The following is a 13,089-nucleotide window of genomic DNA, read 5'->3' on the forward strand; positions in this document are numbered from 1 at the left end:
CGGGCCACAGCCGCCTGCTGCTGTTTTGCACGTACCAACACTCCATCAGTGTTTGCGCTAGGAATTTTCAAAAGGGGGTCCGACCCCATTAAGTCATAAAAAAATGGGGTCCCACAGTAAATTTTTGGGGTCCCACTTTTTTTTTAACCGTTTTGAAAACAATTGATAAATGTATGCATTATCCTGTTATATCTCACATTCTATATTGTGTTTTGGAAAAAGGTTGACATAAACGTTACTTAATTCATTTAAAAAAAATAATACAAAAGAAAACACATTTTTATGCATATGTAAACATATTCAGTTATAAACATTGATTCACTTTCTTCTTTCCTTCATGGATCTAAACTTTACCGCTGCCGGTATTTTTTCCTCTATATTTTTATTGTAATATTTTCAGAATGTGTTTGTTCTATTTCTTGCTGAAGTAAGATAAAAAAAAAACAATCTAAAGTTGTCTTTATTTTTTAGTTTTAATGCAATGATTTTAATAGTCCGTCCCGCGTGTGCACAGATTTTCCTCGATGCGGCCCCTCAGCTAAAATGAGTTTGACACTCCTGATCTAGATGTTTGTGTTAAAAAAAAAAAAAGATTACTTATTTCGAACACTTTTATGAGTGGGGCCCTTTTGGATCCCCAAGAATTTTAGTGGATGTTTTTTTTAAACTGTCATTGCTCAACAAATAATAATGAATCAAAATAAATATTATGAATTATTGTCCTATTTAAGGCCCCAGGTTTTTTACATCAGATATTCCACTTTAAAATATTTTTTGGAGAAAATATTGTATATTTTGTTGGTTTTGACATATAGAAAACAAAGTTGTATTTGACAAAAATGGCATAAAGCAAACAAAACATAAAAAATAATAAAAACTTACAATCGACAGATCTGAAGTTGATCTTGAGACCTATGTGCTAAAAGTAACAAATCATGTATGACTCGTTTTTCAACACCTTTTAATGAGTGAGGCCCTCTTGCAGCCCCAAGAATTTTAATGGAATTTTTTTTTAACTGTCATTGCTAAAAACATAATAATGAATCAAAATCAATGTTATGAATTATTGACCTATTACTTTACATCAAATATTCTACTTAGAAATATTTTTGGGGAAAATATTGCATATTTTGTTTGTTTGACATATAAAAACAAAGTTGTCCTTGACAAAATGGGAAAACATAAACATAAAAAATAATAAAAACTTATAATCGACTGATAGACCTGAGGTTAAAAGTAATATAAAGAAAAAAATGTATGACTCTTTTTAACACTTTTTTGAGAAAGGCACTTTGGATTTGGATCCCCAAGAATTTTAGTGGCTTTTTTTTTTTTTAAGCGGTCATTGCTCAAAAAATAATAATGAATCAAAATCAATGTTGTTATGAATTATTGACATATTCAAGGCGCCGGTTACTTTTCATTAAATATTCCACTTTGAAATATTTTTTTGCGTGTGAATATTGCATATTTTGTCTGTTTGCCTTATAAAAACATTGTTGTCTTTGACAAAAATGACATAATACAAACAAACATTAAAAAACTTAAAAAAAACGTATAATCGACTGATAGATCTGAGGTTGATCTAGAGACTTATGTGTTAAAAGTAAAAAACAAAACAAAAAAAAACATATATGATTCTTTTTAACACTTTTTTGAGTAAGGCCCTTTTGGATCCTCAATAATTTTAGTGGGATTTTTTTTAACGCTCATTGCTCAAAAAATAATAATGTGTCAAAATCAATGTTGTTCTGAATTATTGACATATTCAAGTCTCCAATTACTTCACATCAAATATTCCGCTTTGAAATATTTTTTTTGGTGTAAATACGGCATATTTTGTGTTTGCCTTGTAAAAAAAACTAAGTTGTCTTTGACAAAAAGAGCATAACAACTTCTAATCGACGGATTGATCTGAGGTTGATCTAGACACTTATGTGTTAAAAAAAGAAGAAAAAAATGTAAGACTAACACTTTTTTAGTAAGGCCCTTTTTGATTCTCAATAATTTTAGTGGGATTTTTTCTTTAAACTGTCATTGCTCAAAATAAATAATGTATAAAAATCAATGTTGTTCTGAATTATTGACATATTCAAGTCTCCAATTACTTCACATCAAATATTCCGCTTAGAATTTTTTTTTTGTGTAAATGTTGCATATAAAATATATAAAAAACAACGGTGTCTTTGACAAAAAGGGCATAATGCAAACATAAAAAATAAAAACCTATAATGGACAGATCAGAAGTTGATCGAGAGACTTATGTGGTAAAAGTAAGAAAAGAAAACATTTGTGACTCTTTGTAACACTTTTGTGAGTAAGTCCAGTTTGAATCCCCAAGAATTTTGTGGGATTTTATTTTATAGCTGTCATTGCTCAAAAAATAATAATGAATCGAAATCAATGTTGTTATGAATTATTGACCTAAATACTCCAGGTACTTTACATCAAATATTCCACTTTGAAATATTGTTTTGTGTGTAAATATTGCATCTTTTTTTGTTTGACATATAAAAACAGTCTTTGAAAAAAGGACATAAAAACGTATAATCGACGGATACATCGGAAGTTGATCTCGAGACTTATGTTGAAAAAGTAAAAACAAAAAAAATATGACTTATTTTTAGTACTTTTATAAGTGGGGCTCTTTCGGATCCCCAATAATTTTAGTTTGATTTTTTTTATACTGTCATTGCTCAGAAATAATCAATTAAAATCAATTACGGTATGTTATAAATGTTCCTATTTAAGGCTCCAATTACTTCACATCAAATATTCCACTTTGAAATATTTTTGGGGGAAATTGTTGCATATTTTGTGTTTTTGCCAGACTAAACAAAGTTGTCTTGACAAAAAGGGCATAAACCATTAAAAACATTCTTTATATCGACAGATAGACTTGAAGTAGTTCCAGAGATTTGATCTCTGAATAATAAATCAGTGGCCTTGTGGTTAGAGTGTCCGCCCTGAGATCGGTAGGTCGTGAGTTCAAACCCCGGCCGAGTCATACCAAAGACTATAAAAATGGGACCCATTACCTCCCTGCTTGCACTCAGCATCAAGGATTGGATATGGGGTTTGAATCACCAAAATGATTCCCGAGCGCGGCCCCCGCTGCTGCTCAATGCTCCCCTCACCTCCCAGGGGGTGGAACAAGGGGATGGGGTCAAACGCAGAGAGTAATTTCACCACACCTAGTGTGTGTGTGACTATCAGTGGTACTTTAACTTTAACTTTAAATAAAAAGAAAATAGACTTATTTTTAACATTTTATGACTGAGACCATTCCGGGTTCCCCAGAACATGCTTTAATTTTTCAGTGTAGGGTCTTCAGTGGAGACAGTTCACACACCCTGGTCTAGAAGACCCACACACATCCGTATGTTAACAAGACAGCAGCGCCCAGGGGGCTCGTTGTTGTTTCCTTCCGTCGGCCGTCAGGATATTGCGCTCGTTATTCTCTAGTTATTGCTGTGTTGTGACACACACGTATTCTTCCTCCCCGCTCAGAGCGAGTACCGACGGCGAGGCTTCACCGAGGTCATCACCCCGACGCTGTACAGCACTGCATTGTGGGAGCGCTCGGGTCACTGGGAGCACTACGCCGACAACATGTTCACCGTGACGTCCGAAGGCTCTCAGACATATGCCCTCAAACCTATGAATTGCCCCGCGCACTGGTACGCGCACATTGGTTGGCTGGTTTGAAAGCCCACCTGTGCTTGACACCCGTCTTCATGTGTAGCCTCATGTTCGAGCAGCGTGTGCGCTCATGGCGGGAGCTTCCTCTGCGCTGGGCCGACTTCGGGGTGCTGCATCGCAACGAGCTGTCCGGCACTCTGGGAGGCCTCACTCGGGTCCGCAGGTTTTGCCAAGACGACGCTCACATCTTCTGCACACCTGAGCAGGTAAGCACGAGTGAAACGTCCTGGAACTACGTACTAAGGGCCGCATTTTGGTCCACCATTATCTGCAGTATAACAAGTATTGTGACAAATTACCGTATTTTTCGGAGTATAAGTCGCTCCGGAGTATAAGTCGCACCGGCCGAAAATGCATAATAAAGAAGGAAAAAAACATATATAAGTCGCACTGGAGTATAAGTCGCATTTTTTGGGGAAATGTATTTGATAAAAGCCAACACCAAGAATAGACATTTGAAAGGCAATTTAAAATAAATAAAGAATAGTGAACAACAGGCTGAATAAGTGTACGTTATATGAGGCATAAATGACCAACTGAGAACGTGCCTGGTATGTTAACGTAACATATTATAGTAAGAGTCATTCAAATAACAATAACATATAGAACATGCTATACGTTTACCAAACAATCTGTCACTCCTAATCGCTAAATCCCATGAAATCTTATACGTCTAGTCTCTTACGTGAATGAGCTAAATAATATTATTTGATATTTTACGGTAATGTGTTAATAATTTCACACATAAGTCGCTCCTGAGTATAAGTCGCACCCCCGGCCAAACTATGAAAAAAAACTGCGACTTATAGTCTGAAAAATACGGTACATGGAATACAGGAGCCCAAGAAGAACACTGCAGGGGAACGTTGAATTACAAACTCCTCTATTGGCGAACTTTTAGATCAGGCCAAATATGCCTCTGTGTGCAAACCATGTGTCTGTGTAGGTATGTTTCATTCATTCATTCATTCATTCATTCATTCATTCATTCATTCATTTTGTGTCCCGCTTGCAGACATTTTGACAAGTTTTGTCCAATTCTTTTACCTCAATAAGAGTTCCAAAAAGACAACTGTGTGGAAAGAAGGAGGGAATCACTGGGCAGTTAAAAAGAAACACTCATGCATATAATCACGTTTCATCAAAAATATATATTAACGTTGTTGCCCTAGGGGAAACTGGGTAACACACGGCACACTGACATAGCTTAACCTATTGTTACTATAACAATCTACAAGGTTAATATAGCTGGCTTTTCTTTCTTCTTCTCCATTTATCTGCTTTCTTTTATATTTCAAGTTATTACATATATGTATTGTTGCATTTGAACAATTGTATTGTTGATAATAGAGGTAATTGTTATTATTCATTATCAATAGTGCTATTTCTATTTCTATTGGTATTTGTATTGCTCCATTTGTTGCTCATTGTCATTTCTGTACTATTATTTATTTCACTAACTGCTTCTTTGCTATCACTTTGAACATCATATTTGTACATGTCCTATTTGCTGATGTTGTTATTGTTGCGTTTGCTGTTGTTGTTTTTGTCCCTCTGTCTTATCCCCCTCTTGTCCCCACAATTTCCCCCTCTGTCTTCCTTTTTTCTCTTTCTATCCCCCCCAGCTGTGGCCCGGTTGCACCAAATAATATACATACATTTAAATGAAGTCGAATACAAATAAGACAACAAGAGAAGTATCCCACACTTATCTTTTGTAAAGTAAATTTGTACAGCCGATATGTGCATCTACATCAACTATATGATTTGCCTGAGAAGCTGGACAGAACAAAAAAAAAAAAAAAGACTATTTGTGAGGAGTACATTAATGGCGCTCACTAGTATGGAAGAATTGACGAAGCAGGCTTTATACCAAAGCAAGTTTTAATTGTGATGAGACGTGACTTTTCTGGAAAGATATGCGAAAGCAGACTTATTTCACAGCTCGGTAGAAGACGAAGAGCACACACACACACACAGCCCCTCCCCTAACCCCTCTGTTCTCTCCCTCTGTCTGTTTGATTTTTTTCTCTTCTGATCCTCCTCCTTCTGTTAATGTAAGTGGATTTTTACCATTTTTAATGTTTATCATTGTAGCAATCTGGTGGTTAAAGTTAGGAAATGTTGTGATTTCCGATTGTTTGTGAGGGCACCAAAGGGACTTCAGTATGTGTGCATGTGTTGGCAGATCAGCGCATACAGGACAGTTCAATAACCAATTAGGTTTGTAAATTGAGGTTCCACCGTAAATGTTTTGGGAAAGTTGTGAAACAAGGCACTTATCTATAAACATTTTCATTCCCAGATTATATTAATGGCATTACCTGTCATTCTCCAAGAAACAGGAAATAGCCTGAAAACCAACAAACAAATGTGTTTGTTGTCAGATCGGCCTTGGCAGAGGTCTGTGGTCTGTAGTTTAATGGTTGTAACTTTTTTCATTGAAGTACCCCCTGTGGGATATTTACTTTAGCCAAGTCCTCCCGAGCCAGATAATAGCCTTTTTGGTTGGGGGGAAAAAAAATGTAAAACAGCTCTGTTAGAGATCTTGTCACACCTCTAATTGTTATCCAGAGAGGCAGCAATAAACAGCCCCTGGAAAAAGATGATGGAATCACCAGCCTTGGAGTATGTTTATTCAGTTTAATTTTGTAGGAAAAAGCCGATAACAGACATGACATAAACTAATGAATTTTCTGGATTATAGAGAGCACCGGTATATAAACCTCACTAACCAAATTTTATAAGAATAAAGTATTATAATATTATTATTATTATATATTCATATACAGTGGGGCAAAAAAGTATTTAGTCAGCCACCAATTGTGCAAGTTATCCCACTTAAAATGATGACAGAGGTCTGTAATTTTCATCATAGTTACTCTTTAACTGTGAGAGACAGAATGTGAAAAAAAATCCAGGAATTCACATTGTAGGATTTTTAAAGAATTTATATGTAAATTATGGTGGAAAATAAGTATTTGGTCAATAACAAAAATTCAACTCAATACTTTGTAATATAACCTTTGTTGGCAATAACAGAGGTCAAACGATTACTATAGGTCTTTACCAGGTTTGCACACACAGTAGCTGGTATTTTGGCCCATTCCTCCATGCAGATCTTCTCGAGAGCAGTGATGTTTTGGGGCTGTCGCCGAGCAACACGGACTTTCAACTCCCTCCATAGATTTTCTATTGGGTTGAGGTCTGGAGACTGGCTAGGCCACTCCAGGACTTTCAAATGCTTCTTACGGAGCCACTCCTTCGTTGCCCGGGCAGTGTGTTTGGGATCATTGTCATGCTGGAAGACCCAGCCACGTTTCATCTTCAAAGCTCTCACTGATGGAAGGAGGTTTTGGCTCAAAATCTCACGATACATGGCCCCATTCATTCTTTCCTTAACACGGATCAGTCGGCCTGTCCCCTTAGCAGAAAAACAGCCCCAAAGCATGATGTTTCCACCCCCATGCTTCACAGTAGGTGTGGTGTTCTTGGGATGCAACTCAGTATTCTTCTTCCTCCAAACACGACGAGTTGAGTTTATACCAAAAAGTTCTATTTTGGTTTCATCTGACCACATGACATTCTCCCAGTCCTCTGCTGTATCATCCATGTGCTCTCTGGCAAACTTCAGACGGGCCTGGACATGCACTGGCTTAAGCAGGGGGACACGTCTGGCACTGCAGGATTTGATTTCCTGTCGGCGTAGTGTGTTACTGATGGTAACCTTTGTTACTTTGGTCCCAGCTCTCTGCAGGTCATTCACCAGGTACCCCTGTGTGGTTCTGGGATTTTTGCTCACCGTTCTCATGATCATTGTGACCCCACGGGATGAGATCTTGCGTGGAGCCCCAGATCGAGGGAGATTATCAGTGGTCTTGTATGTCTTCCATTTTCTGATAATTGCTCCCACAGTTGATTTTTTCACACCAAGCTGCTTGCCTATTGTAGATTCACTCTTCACAGTCTGGTGCAGGTCTACAATTATTTTCCTGGTGTCCTTCGACAGCTCTTTGTTCTTGGCCATAGTGGAGTTTGGAGTCTGACTGTTTGAGGCTGTGGACAAGTGTCTTTTATACAGATAACCAGTTCAAACAGATGCCATTAATACAGGTAACGAGTGGAGGGCAGAAGAGCTTCTTAAAGAAGAAGTTACAGGTCTGTGAGAGCCAGAGATCTTCCTTGTTTGAAGTGACCAAAAAACTTATATTCCACCACAATTTACAAATAAATTCTTTAAAATTCCTACAATGTGAATTCCTGGATTTTTTCTCACAGTTGAAGTGTACCTATGATGAAAATTACAGACCTCTGTCATCATTTTAAGTGGGAGAACTTGCACAATCGGGGGCTGACTAAATACTTTTTTGCCCCACTGTATTAGCCGCACCGGACTATAAGCCTGAAATTAGTTATTTACACAGTAAGATTCTGTATATGTTTATTTATATACCTTAATTTTTTCCAAGCAATGCCTGTAACAGGGCAGTAAAATGGCCGATCAAACAAAACAGAAGTCATCTTCATGACCCACTAACTGTGGAAGCTAACTCTCCAATCAGGTAAACGGACTCAACAAGTCCTCGTGATCTTTTGGTGAGTTTACTGAGGAATTTGTGAAACAGAAACAATACAAAAAGAATGCTGTTGTAAGTTAATAATACTAGCACAGACACTTGTAAACGTACTAGCATATTAGCTAATGCTAACAACGCTAGCTTCATTGCAATACCAGAGCATGTACAAATATGCATGAAAACTCCTACAGACATCACACATGGGACGGTTTAGTAAGTATAAACCGTTTTAGTTATGTTAAACTTACAAACGTTGCTTGGAGTGATGAATGAAGAGTCCATATGAGTAGAAACGGCTAGAAGACAGAACGACACGTGGGTTAAAAAAAAAAAAAAAAGTACATGTAAAAGGAATGACACTGCAGTAGCTGTAGTGAGCAAACCTGTCCAAAAGATTGCACTATAGCACAAACAATAAAACACCCTCTGTGTTTTTGCTTTGTGTTTTGTTATACAATTATTTTTTTTAAGAAAAATTCATCAATTTGCTGCTCTGTTTTATAAGCCGAAGGGTTCAAAGTGAAGGAAAAAAGAACACTGCAAAAAGTCAGTGTTCAAAACCAGAAAAAAAAATACAAAAATTAGGGGTATTTATTTGAACTAAGCAAAATTATCTGCCAATAGAACAAGAACATTTGGCTTGTCAAGACTTTCCAAAACAAGTAAAATTAGCTAACCTCAATGAACCCAAAAATACCTTAAAATAAGTATATTCTCACTAACAACTGTACTACTATATGAGTACGTATTTTCTATTGTTTCATTGGCTGTCAATCTGTTTTAATTATGAGACACAATTGTGTCAGTCATGATTTTTTTTTTCCTGCTTGAAATAAGAAATTATTACTTTAAAAAGTAGTTTTATACTTGTGAGTGTTGATGACACAGCTTTGCAACAATTGATATTCTAGTTTCAAGCATGTTTTACTCAATATAGGTCATAACATCTCAGCAACAAGCTGTAATATCTTACTGAGATCATTTAGGACCAAAACCCTTAAAACAAGTAAAACACTCTAACATAAAATCTGCTTAGTGAGAAGAATTATCTTATCAGACAGAAAATAAGCAAATATCACCCTTATTTGAGATATTTCATCTTACTTAGATTTCACTTTTTGCAGTGTAGCAGTTTATAGTACGGAATTTAACGGAATAGTCATTTCAAATGACAACTTTATGGCTTTGAGAAACCTTAAAATAAATCAAGAATATAAATTGTGGTAATCAGTAACGGTTTAATTTTTAGGTCAAGAACAGTTGAAATGATGGAATCGGTCAAATAATTCTATGGGGGAGGGGGAAATCCTGAAAAACAAGCAAAATAAGAAAACACTCAAACATCCCACTTGAACCATGTCCGACAAACAGAACTCTTCTTCAATCTTGCTCCAACTGTCTGATTGCTGTTGTCAGATCAGCTTTGCAGGTTGGAGTCTTATCTCCCCCATTTTCTTCAGTTTCCACCTCACATTTTACATTGGATTGAGATCCGCACTATTTGCAGGCCATGACATTGACCTTATGGATTTTATAGGGGATTTACATTTAATATATTTTTTTCTCCTGGTCCTTATTTTCAATAGGTCATAAAAAATATCAATACTGATATCGACCGATATTAATCACTAATATTGTGATAGTTGTCAGCCATATCGGCCAGTCCTAACCACCGGTCCATATTTGGTGCAGATGTTCTGGTGCTTTATTGGCCGTTACTGCAGCAGAGAATGACAAAAAAAATCCCTGAAACGTCGTTAAAAAACAAGTCAGTGTGGAAGTTGCTGAACCGCACGCTCGTTGGCTCTCTCCATGGAACATTTGAGTACAAAAAAACCCAGCGACAGAACAATGGACCGACAAAGTATTATGCACCTTGCAGGAAGTACTTTCATTTTCACCATAATACTTAGTTTAAAAGACCACCTCAACGTCAAGCATGTGTTAATCTGGGATTCCGCGCCACGTAACTTGCTTCTTAAAGGGGAACTGCACTTTATTGTTCATAATCATTATGAGAGACATGACGACAGATGGATTTTTTTTAATGCATTCTAAATATTAAACGTAAATAAAAGTCCGCTTACAGCGGAGCCAGTGGGAGCTCCACTATTCCACCCATAAAATCCGATAAATAACCATCCAAAAAGCACCAGCAATACTCCATTTACATTGTGTGACTTGAATATTAACCAAGTATTAGTGATATTGTTATTATAAGCGCTAAAGTTGAAAAACTATTTATAGCGGCGATGTGATCACTTCCTGTGTGCCTGTGTTTACATCATTGAGTGGTCTGCGGTTGCTCGCTTCCTTGCTTTCTGTAAGTTTATTGTATATCATAAATCAGGCTTCTCACCTGGACAGAAGGTGGCTGTTCATATAATCTGACAAGTCGGGACATGTTGACAGCCATATAGGTCCTGGAACTGGCGAGGATGACACGAAAAGGACTTTTTCCGCCCCCTCACCCCATTTCTTCGCGAGGATTATGAGTCATTCTTCACCTAAATGAGAATATAAACATCCTAGCAGTCGGCATGCGACTGACATCAGACCTTGTGATGTTTTATTATGTGCGTTGGCTCTCATCAAGTCTGCAGTGAGTAATAATCAGTGATGCGCTTTTGAAATTAATGCGTCGCATATGCTTAAAATTATCAAAATATGTAAATATTAAATGTTGTTATTAATGTGCCTGTTACTACATTACATTTAGTCACGGTCAAAAGTTTACACACACTTGTAAAGAACATAATGTCATGGCTGTCTTGAGTTTCTAATAATTTCTACAACTCTTATTTTGTTGTGATACAGTGATTGGAGCACATACTTGTTTGTCACAAAAAACATTCATGGTCAGTGGTTAGAATGTCGGTAGGTTGTGAGTTCAAACCCCGGCTGAGTCATACCAAAGACTATAAAAATGGGACCCATTACCTCCCTGCTTGACACTCCGCATCAAGGGTTGGAATTGGGGGTTAAATCACCAAAAATGATTCCTGGGCGCGGCCACCGCTGCTGCTCACTGCTCCCCTCACCTCCTAGGGGGCGAACAAGGGGAATGGATCAAATGCAGAGGACAAATTTCACCACACCTAGTGTGTGTGTGTGAGTGTGAGTGTGACAATTATTGGTACTTTAACTTTAACTTTATTATGGGTCTACTGAAAATGTGAGCAAATCTGCTGGGTCAAAAGTATACATACAGCAATGTTAATATTTGCTTACATGACCCTTGGCAAGTTTCACTGCAATAAGGCGCTTTTGGTAGCCATACACAAGCTTCTGCTTGAATTTGACCACTCCTTTTGACCAAATTTGTGCGGTTCAGCTAAATTTGTTGGTTTTCTGACATGTTTTTTCAGCATTGTCCACACGTTTAAGTCAGGACTTTGGGAAGGCCATTCTAAAACCTTCATTCTAGCCTGATTTAGCCATTCCTTTACCACTTTTGACGTGTGTTTGGGGTCATTGTCCTGTTGGAACACCCAACTGCGCCTAAAACCCAACCTCCGGGCTGGTGATTTTAAGTTGTCCTGAAGAATTTGGAGGTAATCCTCCTTTTACATTGTCCCATTTACTCTCTGTAAAGCACCAGTTCCATTGGCAGCAAAACAGGCCCAGAGCATAATACTACCACTACCATGCTTGACGGTAGGTATGGTGTTCCTGGGATTAAAGGCCTAACCTTTTCTCCTCCAAACATATTGCTGGGTATTGTGGCCAAACAGCTCAATTTTTGTTTCATCTGACCACAGAACTTTCCTCCAGAAGGTCTTATCTTTGTCCATGTGATGTCAGATGAAACAAAAATTGAGCTGTTTGGCCACAATACCCAGCAATATGTTTGGAGGAAAAACACACTTAGCTGAAATGCACCAATTTTGTCAAGAGGAGTCGTCAACAATTCAAGCAGAAGCTTGTGGATGGCTACCAAAAGCGCCTTATTGCAGTGAAACTTGCCAAGGGACATGTAAGCAAATATTAACATTGCTGTATGTATACTTTTGACTCAGCAGATTTGCTCACATTTTCAGTATACCCATAATAAATTCATAAAAGAACCAAACTTCATGAATGTTTTTTGTGACCAACAAGTATGTGCTCCAATCACTCTATCACAAAAAAATAAGAGTTGTAGAAATGATTGGAAACTCAAGACAGCCATGACATTATGTTCTTTACAAGTGTATGTAAACTTTTGACCACGACTGTATATACTTACATCATGTATAGAAAACCCTAATGGAGGTGTTTGGATGTTTTTTTAGGGAATCTTTAGGTGGCTCCATTGTAAGTGGAGTTTTGATCGAATTTATTTAATATTTAAAAATGCATTAAAAAAATATATCCATCCGTTGCCATGTCTCTCATAATGATTGTGAACGATGGGCAAAATCCCCCCAAAAAGGGCCGTTCCCGTTTAAGGCCCCATAGCACAAAGTCAAAAATGAATGAGCTCTATGAAACTGAAAAGGCAGTCCTGGGAATGTACTGTACATGCACTTAGCGCAGGCGTGTCCAAAGTGTGGCACGGGTGCCATTTGCGGCCCGTGTCACATTCTAAAAATACTTTTTATGAAAGCAAAACATTAAAAAAGTGGAACAAAAGAGCAAACAGGTGAAACGAAACAAGAAAAAGTTGCAATGTTGACTGTAATGACACAAAGCTGCCAAGCAGGCTGTTTTCTATAAAATTCAGTTTTGTATGTCACTCACAAACATGAGCGAAAACAACAAGTCTAATGCCTTTGACCTTTGCTACTCTATGCTGCTTTCCTCATGCGACACATGTGTAAAATAGGAC

General features: G+C 37.4%; 1 protein-coding gene across 1 annotated transcript in view; it reads left to right on the forward strand.

Annotated features, from left to right (window-relative positions):
• Window positions 1–13,089, forward strand: part of tars2 (threonyl-tRNA synthetase 2, mitochondrial) — a 49,745-nt gene that overhangs the window by 25,143 nt on the left and 11,513 nt on the right. The window contains exons 10-11 of the mRNA XM_061982919.2: window positions 3,511–3,680; window positions 3,746–3,908. Coding sequence (XP_061838903.1) covers window positions 3,511–3,680; window positions 3,746–3,908 — 333 coding nt within the window. The remainder of the gene's footprint in view (window positions 1–3,510; window positions 3,681–3,745; window positions 3,909–13,089) is intronic.

The sequence above is a fragment of the Nerophis lumbriciformis genome, linkage group LG21, assembly GCF_033978685.3.
Source record: "Nerophis lumbriciformis linkage group LG21, RoL_Nlum_v2.1, whole genome shotgun sequence".
In the NCBI taxonomy this organism is placed as follows: Eukaryota; Metazoa; Chordata; class Actinopteri; order Syngnathiformes; family Syngnathidae; genus Nerophis; species Nerophis lumbriciformis.